The 12,692-nt window shown below is 37.7% G+C and overlaps 1 protein-coding gene across 4 annotated transcripts in view; it reads left to right on the top strand.

Moving 5' to 3' along the window:
* The window catches only part of RORB (RAR related orphan receptor B), a 131,382-nt gene that overhangs the window by 86,021 nt on the left and 32,669 nt on the right, over nucleotides 1-12,692 (top strand). For 2 of the 4 annotated variants that reach the window (XM_085566520.1, XM_085566519.1), the window contains exons 2-5: nucleotides 747-802; nucleotides 4,479-4,564; nucleotides 8,843-8,984; nucleotides 11,974-12,375. In XM_085566520.1, the coding sequence (XP_085422646.1) occupies nucleotides 757-802; nucleotides 4,479-4,564; nucleotides 8,843-8,984; nucleotides 11,974-12,375 (676 nt within the window). In that variant the 5' untranslated portion in view covers nucleotides 747-756. The remainder of the gene's footprint in view (nucleotides 1-746; nucleotides 803-4,478; nucleotides 4,565-8,842; nucleotides 8,985-11,973; nucleotides 12,376-12,692) is intronic. The other 2 variants (XM_021541521.3, XM_085566521.1) reach the window with 1 other exon arrangement.

Here is a 12,692-nt window from a genome sequence, read left to right on the forward strand (position 1 = left end):
CTTCTACTGACAGTTACATGCAGGGACAAAAAGCATTTCCTGCTCACAGAGGTCAGGATAAAAAAGGCAGAGTTGGCAAGTAGATAAAAATGCTGAATGTACTTAATTTGAAATCAGTTAGGAATAGAAACATGAAAGTGAACTAGGCCAATCTACTAGCAATTTTCTAGGATCTCTGACAAAAGGATGATGGGAATTCTTGAAACGTGAAACAGCTCATTTTTTCACTATCAGTTCTCTGATTAGCCTTGATGTTTCCAAGTACAATCTTTCCTAGATCTACAATTTGGAGAAAGGACTTCCTATTCAAAGTTTTTGTCTGGCACGCTTAATTATCATATTTTGATCAAGAACTAAATACTGAAAGCTCAAGTCTTTATTTCCCCTTAAACCAAAACTGCAAATCTGTGAGATTATAATCCTGTCTTTCCCAAGTAAACTTCTTTAGATATTAAACCAAAATTATATAAAATGTCAGCTTTGTTTTTCTCTGTTAGACATCATATGCATGTGAGTGACAATCCCCACAAATACACACCTGGCGCATGCCTTGTTGAGTCTTACCTTCCTTCCAAGAGGAATTCAGAAAACCGTCTCCCATTAGAGAATAATCCCTAATTTCGCCCATATAACAACTTTTGAAACCTCATTATTTTAATTCCTTTAGGATTTTAATGTCCATGTGTAAATATTCTATTGGTGAAAAAAAAACCAGCACCTCAGTGTACTTTTGATTTTTCTTGCAGTGCATTTGAGATGTTATTTAGTTTGAAGATGTTTCTAATTACCAATTTGTTTATAGGTAAGTGTTCATTTAAAATATGTGAGACAATTTTGAATTTGCTTCCTTGATAGAATTCCACCTTAATTTTCTGTTTTCATGAGAGAATGAATTAGATTCCAGGTTGTTATCCCATAATCTGTGGATTAGATTTACTAGTCATGTAGAATTAATTAATTTCCATTGTAGCATTACAATTTTTAGACTATCCCATAAAACTGGAGGCAGTTTCCTGTCCTAAAGAATTTTCAGCTTAAGTGTAAATTAAGATATGAATAATGCAGAGACATGACCCTGTGGTACTGAGGAAGGATGCTACAGCTGGTGGTATGGGGCAATCACTGTGCCACATATATCCAAATATTATAAATGTTTTCTTAGACATTAGGGTGATAGTAGTTCTGCAGGCTTTTATTGAGTGGTACATCTCAATGTCCTTACTGAAAAATTGGACAAGTGGGCTCAGATTGAGGCTTGTGTGAAAAGAAGAAGGAGGCATTTTTCTTGCTCATAGCATCAGAATAAAAATGGATGAGAAGCCAAGTGTGAAGACTTTTGAAGTGGAGCTGAGTAGTTTTGCTGTAATTACTACTTATGTTTATTACTTTGGGATTTCTCTACATACAAGTTTTGTTCCTGTCCTGGTGAAAGTTATTATTGTGGCAACTCCACTATTGTTTGTTCACTCAATTTTTCCCCTCAATATTTAGGAAGTGGCACTTTGTCAGTGCATTTTATATTTTTAAAGAGTTCAGAAGAAAGCTGCATATTTTATAATAGCTGTAAAGAGAGTCAGATATACAGCTCCCTGAGCTGTTTGCTGGTTTAATAGGTGAGGGAAGTAAGAAAAATAGGATCATAGGTAGACAAAAAACCAGAATGTGCAAAGAAGTGTAGTACTCTGTGTCAACTACTAATACCAAGACAGTGTGTTCAATCCCCATACAGTCCACTCATTTAGGAGTTAAACTTGAGGATTCTTGTGTGTCCCTTTCAACTCAGAATATTCTGCAGTCTGTGACCTGTGATTATATCTGCAAAAGAAACCTGGTATGCTCTATGTTTATTACAGTGTCTCAAGACCCTTATGGGAATACAGTGGCTTATTTTTTATCTGTACAATCAAGATTTCTGTTAAGAATACTGAAATTGTTCTTCTGTTCTATGAAAAAAAATTTTGGGGACAGCATCAAAATACACTTTTCCAAACTTACTCAAGTGCTTTCTGTGTCCTAAAGATATTTTTTCTGTGAGTTCTAGTAAGGAAAAGTGGTAGCAATTTCCTAGACAAACCTGCATTTACTAATTTATAGAATGGTTATTTTCAAATGAAGGTTTGAATTAACTGAAGAGTCACGACTCTAATATTAATTGAAACACAAAGCCTTAGCATTTAGGGACTTGATCCACCAATACCATGAATGTATACCTTAAAACTGAGATTCATGCATGAAATTATTATTTGCTTATAGTAAAATGTACTGTGCTAAATGCAAGCAGTGTCTTCTCTCTCTCTTCCTATCAGAGTTACAAATGGTATATGCAAGTCACATTAAAAGTACCTTGATATTTTTGTGGTGTTTTTTTTTTCCTCTGCCTTGTCTTTTCCTGCAGATTTATTTCTATTCTCATTGTAGTTCCTGCCTCTGACATTGACATATGTCAATGAAACATAAAGCAGCACATGGTCCCAGAGCTGCAACTTCTCCATCCGCTGACTCTCAAGCAGAGACCTCTGAGCAGTTACCCAAAGTAGCCTCACAAACAACAGTGCCTGGAGGCACATGTTTAAGGGGTTTTGTTTTTTTATCCCAGTGGGCATAAGGCATAGGAATTTATGAGCAGGAGCATCCTGGAAAAATTTCCAAAGAGCTGCTTGTGCTTCTCTGTTAAGGAGTTCCCTCTGTACAACATGGATTAGGAGCAGTTTTAAAACTGAATTGCTTGCCTGGGCCTAAAATTATGCTAGATCAGAAAGAGTGTGTCAGGAAAATTAGCTCACAGTGGGGAGCTAAAGTCTTTTCAGCCATGCATGTAAGTTCCTCTTGCCTCGGTCCCTTGGACTATGCTGTCCCAAGGGAATCGTTAATTGACTTTCCAAAGTAGAGGGCCTGCTAGGCTTTCACCTGGTGCAGTTTACCCTAAAAGCCTCTACCCTAAATAGGAGGATAAAGGAGTAGGGTATGCAAAGCACCTTTCAGTGGGAAGTGTGGTGCTGGCTCACTGAGACACAGGACTGATTTTTGGTTGTTTAGCTACAAGGTGGTTGGAGGAAGGAAGTGGTAGGAAGGAAATTTCTGGCTTCTGCTAAAAGAGACAAATGATAATCATAAGTAGAAACAGGGCATAATCCAGGCCTATATGATTATATTTTCACAGTATCCACTGTGTGAGCATATTTAGTGCTTAGCTAAAATGTGCAGACATTTTTAAGCATACTTTTTTTCCAGTTTTTTTAATCTTTTCAGCAGCCCACAAGTTTGAAATGGGATGCTCTTTTTAGGATTAGCATCTGGACAATAATCTTGTTTCCATGTCTCAATCCATTTTGGAGTTAAATGTGTCTTACTAAAAGTACTACAGTTACGTATCCTTGTGCTTGGGCTTAACTCTACTAAAAAAGCTTTTCTACCCAAGATTTGATGGGTGACTTGAGTTGCAGAGAACTGCTGCTGTTCCTGCCCTGAGCATGGAGAAACAACATCTACCGAGAGTACTTTGCAAATGTGATGCTGCTTTCAAGTAGGAGGAGAATAGCAGGGAGGCATGCATCCTACACAGAAGAACAAATAAATGGGAGAGAAAATAAGTTTAACATTTCTTCTCAATTCCTTTGACTTAAATAAAGGCACAGATTTTCCTTACATGTCTAAGTATGTGCTCTTACAGCATCATCAAAGGAAAGATACAGGATTCACAGTAATTGAGAGAATCAAGCAGTTGCAAAAAAAAATTTTGAAAGATAATGAAATGTGTTTTCCTTCTCATAATCAAATGACCACTGTGTTTATAAAAGGATCTGAAGCGCATCTATATTTAAACATTTTTCAGACTACACCTGACTCTCCCAATACACAGCCACTGGCTACCTAAACTCCATCAGTGGGCCTTGCCTGCCAGCGATCCAGTGTTAGAACAAGCAGTTTGAAGAGAGGAAGATTAAGCAAGCTTTTACCAGCCTGTCTCTGACAGTGGTATTAGTATCTTCATGTCTTGAACGTAATTAGAAGAAAGTGAAAGCTTCATCATCTCTACTCTGCTTTTAAAAGGGCATCAAAGCACACCCTGTATTTCTACCTTAGAAAAATGGAAAGTCACAAATATCTGAAGTATGTAGGAAAGAACAATCCAGATTATTGTTTAGGACTCCTACTGACTGTCATTAGCAGTAATAATTATAAAATTAACCAGTGAAAAAATGAACTTTAAAAAAAGGACCATGAAAAGAAACTTAGTAATTGTGAGACATTTTAAAATGTTGAAGAGTTTTGTAGGATGTGGCAGAAGCTACATAATGTGAAGCATTTAAAATTTGCCAAATGAAAGCATTCAGAAACAGGCATACAATACAAAGTATTTTTCTATTTTTGAGGTTCAACTGGTTATCTACTCTCTATTTCTAAAGATTTCATTTTGAGAAAAAAAGAAATTAAATACAATTATATACCCAAAATATCTGTTTTGTTTTCTCTTTCAGCACAAATTGAAGTGATACCATGCAAAATTTGTGGTGATAAATCCTCTGGAATACACTATGGAGTTATCACATGTGAAGGCTGCAAGGTATGAGATTTTAATAAAACACAGTCATCATCATTTGCATTAGCCTCAGGCACTTCTGTACAATGACACAGTCTTACAAGCTTTCAAACAAGTGGTGCCAAAGGCTGTAGAGCTTCTTGATGATAAAGATGCATTTCATGTCTCATTTTCCCAATTGCTTTCCATTTTATCAAATACGTCCTTGTTTGAAACATGAATGAATTACGTCTGGTGCAGTGTAAGTGCTGACACCAACAGAGGCCGGCAGCTGTAAGTCACACCTGATCTACCTTAAATCAGCTTTGAAAGAAGTGCATTTCTTACCTGGTTTCCTATACAACCCATGGTAGCATTACAGTTAACATGTTACTGCTGGTCAGCCTTTTTTAAGAGCTTACAGGTGTGACTAAGTCCTTTTTTATCTCCTTTTGCACAATCTGCAGACCAAATTGTAATCTTAAAAAGAAAGAATGACTTACATTATGAATAGTGTAAAAGGATTCTTTGTCTTCTTCCTTAAAGGCATTAGTGAGGGAGCAGTTGCTGGGAATTGGAGGTTAAAAAAAGGGGTGGAGTGGGGGAAGTGCATAGACTTGCTGTTTAGACATATCAACATATTTTTTCAGGCATTAGTTCAAAGAACACAGATCAGACCCAAGCAAAGAGAAGAAAGGCTTCAATTTTCAATTGTAAAAATTGTCTGCGATTTTATTATCTAAGGAATTACATTATTACTCATGACAAACCAGAGTTTCATACTCCATGTTGGTATTTCCATTTTAACTTTAAATGGGAAATTGCAAAGATAGAGAGGCAGCATCTCTGATTTCTTCTATGTGGAGGCACATAGAAGACAAACTAGGATGTTTGAAAATGGGTGCCTATTTGCAGTGTGAAATTGCAAGCTGTACAAAGTATTAGAACAGCTGAAAAATCTGAAAATTTGAGTGCACCCATCTGCAAAATAAATACTTTAATGCCAGTACATTGAGAACCAATATACTGGTAAAGACTGAGGGTTTTTTAGGAACATTGACAATTGGAAGCAGAACAATTTGCAGTGTGCCTTTGTCTTACTGTGACATTGGCCTAGAAATAAGCATCTTCTTATGATGATCACATGAAACAGGATTAAACTAATTGATCTGATATTTCAAAATTGGCACAAAAGCTACAGAAGAAAATTACTTTAAGCAAAAAAAGAGCATCTTCTCCCAGTACTCAGAGTCCACAGACTGTCTAGAGGTATAGTCTTCCATAGAAGTAATTAGGGTTAATGCTGGCCCTTGTGTGTGCCTCAAGAGGAGATGATACCACTATGCTCTGTGAGTAGACTGCTTATTGAGATAAAGAGATTCTCTTCCACTTATAAATTTTAACCCTATTGGGTTTGTGCCAATTTTGCTGTATCAGATCAATTAGTCTAATCTTGTTTTGTGAGCCTGTGTGAGAAAAGGTGTCAGTTTTTCATGTCAGTTCCACTGGGAGGCATCCCAGTCTGTCAGAATGCCCTGTTAAGGTAAGCACTGTTTCTGCCAGTGCAGCTCTGCTATCCACTTAAGTGCCCAGCATTTAAATAGCTATTCTCTCAGCCTGCATACTGGTCATTTCTGGCTCTTTTTGTCTCAGTTTGTTGGAAACCTGAAATGACTAAGAATAGAGGCCATGAGTGGAAGAAGCTGGGGTGGAATCACTCCACAAGCATGCACACATGTTGAGCCAGGCACCAGACAGCCACAGCATTTCAGGATGCTGCATCCAAAAATTACGATGCCAGTGGCAGTGCTGCAAACTTCAAGGAGCAGAAGATCCTTTAACTCAGTGTTGCTATGTTAGCTGTGCTGCAGCAGATCCATATTCTAAGTGCTTAAGGGTCATCTGAAATACTGCTGTTGGTTTGTATGCATGCCTACCTTATGCTGAATGTGCATGTGCAGTGAACATGCTGGACCTGCTGAGTACGTCTGACGCTATTCTTACAGAAAGGGTGAAACCTGGAGATAAGTTTTCATCACATCTATCTCTGTGGCTGCTGCTTCTTCACTAAGAAGCCTTTTATCATTTCTTGTGCCTTCCCCCCAGAGCAAAGTTTCCACCAGTGTTTTGTCATGAATTAGAAAGTAGTTCATTCAGTGATTTCCTTTCTCAGACTGGTTGTAGGTGGTAGATGAAGTGATCTGTTCAAAGGCTTGTTGTCCATGTTGGAAGTACTGGGAAATCTGTCTTTAACTCTTTAGCTCCTCAGTTATGAAATACATCTTCCTTCACAAAAAAAAAGGAATTGTTCCAATGTAAAATAATGTAGCCAAATCTATATAAAGATACCATAAATATAAAATGAGAGGATTATATCTATTTTATAAGACAACATTTAGATCTTATGCAGGAGAATAAGAACATAAAATTCTCCTCAGAAAAACCTGATTAAATTAATTCTCTTATGTAACCCTTGATACATAATATGGTCCTTTTTTCCTAAGGAGGACAAAGATGAAACAAATTCCTCTGAGATGAGATCAACCTTAAAGGGAACAAGAAGTACTGTAGGAGAAAGCACTGTCAATGCTAAATGGTTGAGTGTGGTTTTTTAACATTACTGAATTATTTTTTTCTCCGAAATCCATAGATTCTGCTAAAATATAAAAGTTAAAACAGAAAACCCGCATCAAAACCAAGATTGGCTATAAAGTTCAGCAATGACATCTGCAATTAGTATCCATTTAGTCTTAAATTAAAGGCAGCTCTACCATATCAGGAAAATTTTGGACAGCTAAGATCAGTTAAGTTTCCACCAGAATTTTTCTGAGAGTTTCCTCAAAGGATATCTATTTTCTGGAAAGTATAAATCATAAAATTCAATTTATATTTTAGATACACTATAATCACTGATAGAACAAGCTTGACCCAGTTCAAATGGATCAACTTCAAGAAGTAGCAGTGGCAATGTCTTTGGTGGAACACCATGCCTGTCACTGTTACTGACACCCCACACCACCCTCATTCAGCACGCCAGGACCTGAGCGAGAATTCATGTATAAGCTGTAGCAAATGAGCTGAAGCCTCCTGCCACCTTATGACCTTGTCCATTGCTCAGTATTAGCCTCCATCAGCCTATGCAGAGATACACTATTGTTTTCCTGATATTTTTCATCATTTTCCTGATGCAGTCAGCTGTTGCTTTCTGGCTTCATTCCAAGGTGTTTGCAAGCTACCCCAGAAGGGCACAAGTACTTTGGTGTTACTTCTGGTGACTGGTGTAACTGCAGTAATACTTCTGCTGGTTTACTACTCATAGCCAGTGGCCAGGCTATCCTTCAACTTTCCCACCACAACCTGCAGCTGTTTGCATTTAAAGTTTCCAAACTGGCTAGGGGAGTTCTCTACTTTTTTTTATCCCCCCCCTCCTCTGGACATGTAGATGCTCCAGACTTTTTTTTTTTTTTCTTTTTTTAATTTATTTGGTATAGATCTATTTATTTTTGTTTCTTTTCCCCTCCCCCTGGTTTCATTCTTCATGTCACCTCAGCTGCTTCATGTCATTTCTACCATAACAGTGCATTTTGGTGCTGCTCTTGGCACTACCTCATAGCAGCTGGAAGCTCATAATGATCTAGGTGTGTATACTTCCCCTCTAGCCCTAAGATTCTAGACAAACAGCCCTTGGAAAAGGCCATTACATTCTCATGGTAGTACCTAAAGGTGTTGTTGTCTCCTTTGTGTGTTGGCTTTACTTGATACAGTCATTATATCCTAGTGCTTTTGTGAAGGCTGAATTTTAATTACTTCACTCTTGAATCATATGCCTCTCCAGATCAGATCAACATTTTCCAAGTTGAAGTGAACAGCAGACTTCAGCTTCTCATGCTATGTGTATCCAGTAACAGTTACCTCTACAGTTACAGTTAGTCTCTTCATTAAAGGGAGAAATGTCAAAACAAGTACTTTGAAGTCATCTCTCACAAATGCTGACAAGTTTTTCCTCTATTAGGAGCAAGTATTAGATGATACAGTGTCATTATTGCACAGTAAAAATGCATTCTGTAACATAACTTCGGTTTTAACAAAGCAGAATTATATTCTTTACAGAACAGTACAGAGTTCTCCTTATTATAATTAAATGCTCTTTAATACAATACCAACATAGCTGCAGAGCCACAGAAAAAGTAGCAGTGCACTAAATAGGGGTTTGCTGTAGTTTTTTGCATGCTTCTCTGTGTGTGTGTGTCTGTCTGCATGCATGCTCACGCACATAAATACACTCATGATAATACTTGGTTTTCCCTGCTCTCTTGCTCCAAGGGATTCTTTCGGAGGAGTCAGCAGAACAATGCATCCTATTCCTGTCCAAGACAAAGAAACTGTTTAATTGACAGAACCAACAGAAATCGTTGCCAACACTGCCGACTGCAGAAATGTCTTGCCCTGGGAATGTCTCGAGATGGTAAGGAGTCAAATTTGTGCTTCACATCTAAGCCCTTTGAAACTTTTCTTTACTGCTGACTTACTTAAACTCCCTGCAGATTTTTGCAAAAAGAGAGAGGTGAAGCTCTGTGCTTTGTAATGCATGTGCTGTGAGATGATCTTTGCCATCTGGTTAACAAAGAAGGCTATTTTCATTGAGAGGGGTGGGGAAAATCACAAAATGGGGAGCGCTATTAGTTTAGAGCAGAAGGAGTCAGAAGTTAAATATATTATTCTAATCAAAAGCACAAAAAGCACAAAAAAGGTCACCTCTGAAGAGGTGGGTTTATATTAAATATTACATTAAACATCATCATTTATCTTAACATTTAACACTGATGTGTGAAAGCATCCATTTCCCTGAGATCTCTAAAGAACTGGTAGTAAGGAGGTATAACTCTACACAAATTTGCACCTTGGTAGCATTGGGTGTTTCTGTTTGTTTTATTCAGTGCACTTGACCAAATATTTTGCATTTGAAGAAACCCCATGTCTTTTACTTGCATACTGCCTCCTGTCCAGACTATAGAAGGATCTATAAAAGGATGTTTCCTAATTTGGCACTGAAAATGGATCCTATAGCAGTGGAAAGCTCCACAGTCTATGCCATCTCAGGATCATGTGCTCCTTGTAAAGCTCTGCTGCACCTTTCAAACTGTAATGTGATCAGCTTATATCAGCAGGCTGAGAACATGCATCACACCAAAGCTGTAGGCAATGGGTGGCTTGGGCAAGGCTGCCCACAGCTGACATGCCCGGGGCACTATTCCTTGTGCAGGGGGTATCCAGCTCAAAAACATATTTTATATAGTGAGAAAGTATTAGAGGGAAATGTTCTAATTTTTTTAAGCAGTTTTTATTAATTCCGTTTTCTTTGAAGCAATTTTCTCTTTTAAAAGGTTGACACAAACTGTATATTTTTACATTGAGTTATTGTTGGATTGTTTGGATGATCGAGACCATCTAAACCCTCAGTTTGTCTTATATCTTACTGAAGTTACTTGTTTACCAGTCTCATCAACCTGGGAAGGGCCTTTAATCCATGAATTCTTTTTGTCCTACCATCCAGTTTACTTGACACCTTAGGTCCTAATTCTTCACAGTGATTAAAGAAGTAACATTTCAACAATTTAACAGCACATACTTTCCTTCTGAAAGTAGTATCTTCCAATGATTTAAGGTATGACAGAGGCATTTTAATGTGACTGACAGTGCCGTCTTCCCAACCAATAATTCAGAGACCACTGCAGAGTGACAAAATGAGTGATTCTTCCAACAGCATCACTTTGTTCTCTCATAGTTGATGTAAGGGTCTTTATGATTATTTAGGATTAAGAATATTAAGAGCTCTTGCAAATTTAAAATTGGCTGTGTGAATTTTTTGACAGAAATCTTTAATTTGATTTTTACCTCTCAGCCATGTAATAAGTGCATTTTTATCATGCAGAGGCAGGATGCTAATTGACAGCAGCTGGAGAATCCAATTAATGAATATATAATGAGGATAAACATTGGTTTTATTGCTGAGGCCCTAAATTTGAAGAAAATAAACAGTTGCATAATTCAAAATTATTTAAAATACAATCATTGTATGTTGTCCATACGGGTATGCAGCATACCATGAACTGATTCTAGGGGCTGGCTGAGTTTGTGAGTTGTAGCTTGTAGCCTGAGCGTAGGGCTGCAGCTAAACAACTGAGGTTGGTAATAAGAAAAAGAAAAAAGAAAAAAAAAGAAAAAAAAAAAAAAAAAAAAAAAAAAAAAGTGAAAAAGTGAAGATAAATCAAAACACCTTGTTGTGGTGGTCTGGTGGCACTGTATTTTCATAATATGGTCTACATTTTCTGTTCTTTTTCCTGATTGAAGAATTTCATACTTATACACCTACAAAGTCAAACTCTTCTCAAAGGCTAAATGAGAATCATGTGCTAATACATATGAATCTGAATTGACCCAAATTTCAGATGGACTGGAAATACACAGAACAGAAAACACACTTCATAATACATAGAAGTCTATATTTCTGGAGCTATGTCCCCTTACCTGTTCTGACAAATTCTGCTAAATGTACCTCTCAATTGTTTTAAAGCACAATCAACAGCTGCCTCTGCTCTAAGATCCCAAGATCTAGCCCAGTAAAAGACCAGAATTTGTAGAAAGAGGGGAGTGGAGAGTGATAATCAGCTGTGATCTACTGTATATACAGGCTATGAATTTACTCCTTCTTGTTCCACAGCAATCAGCCTGTCACCTTTGAAAATTTTAATCTCAATGTAGTGTACCCTGTTTCTGGGGAAAATGGTTTGCCCTCTTTTATTTTCCTCCCTTTCTCATCAGAAGGAGTGTATGGATTTGTGCATGAAGATTATTAAAATGGAGATGGCATAAATCCCTAAGACTTTGCTTAGTGGAAAAGATGGCATTTATTTGTGCTCTTTACCTTCAAATTTGTTATTTTCCTCTAGGTTCTAACCTGTAAGATCTTTTTTTTAAAGTAGGAAGATAACACCCCCCCATTTAAAGGATGTGATAATACACTTTAGGGCATGTTTTCACCCAGAATATTAATCTTGCTAGTGTACTGTGTAAAGGTTTGCAGAACATTAGTAAATGGATATGAATTTATAGACTGCACAATTCATACAGCTCTGGGTAGTTGTTCAGTGAACAGAGAGATATAAAAGGATGCATGGTCTTTTTAACATTCATAGTGGGAATCAAATTGCTTGAGTGAGGCCCTCCTGTCAAATAGGAGTCATTGTTGTCACCAGGTAAATTCAAGTATGCAATATGTTTTCGTTTATGAGATGTATGTGATATAAAGCTTTACATCCTTTCTCATTTCCACAGAAAAAGGTGTTTCCACAGCAAAATTAACCCTGAAAGTTAATACCAGAATTAAGAAGGGTTGAGGAGAATCGAGAAAAATCTAAAGATGACAATGGTTACCATTGTGCTTTGCTTTTCAGCTGTGAAATTTGGAAGAATGTCCAAAAAGCAGAGGGATAGCTTGTATGCTGAAGTGCAGAAGCACCAGCAGCGACTGCAGGAGCAACGGCAGCAGCAGAATGGTGAGGCAGATGCTCTCACCAGGGTTTACAGCAGCAGCATCAGCAATGGCTTGAACAATCTGAATAACGAAACTGGCAGCACCTACTCCAACGGGCATGTCATCGATCTGCCGAAGTCTGAGGGCTACTACAATGTGGATTCTGCCCAGCCCTCCCCAGACCAGTCTGGGTTAGACATGACTGGAATCAAACAGATAAAGCAGGAACCTATCTATGACCTCACCTCTGTACCAAACTTGTTTACCTATAGCTCTTTCAGCAACGGGCAGTTAGCTCCAGGGATATCCATGAGTGAAATCGGTAAGGAAAATTCTCATTCCTGTAGTGTAATGTGTATCTATAAGCTAAGCTCCAGTGCTGTCTTCATTAAAATGTCATACAGGCATTCCATACACAGGTACACGATAGTTACATGTTCACATGTGTGTGTGCACACACATACGGAGAGTATGGGAAAGAAAACCAGTCTGGAACTAATTGACATAATATTAAGGCAGCTCTTGTTTTTACTGAAAATTATGCAGTTCTTAAACCCAGCAGTTCATTTCTGTTTATTAAATAGGAGCATCAAAGCAGGTGATGAATCAATCATAACCAAGTGATAATTAGAAAGGGGC

This window comes from Lonchura striata, chromosome Z (assembly GCF_050655825.1).
Source record: "Lonchura striata isolate lonStrDom1 chromosome Z, ASM5065582v1, whole genome shotgun sequence".
Classification (NCBI taxonomy): domain Eukaryota; kingdom Metazoa; phylum Chordata; class Aves; order Passeriformes; family Estrildidae; genus Lonchura; species Lonchura striata.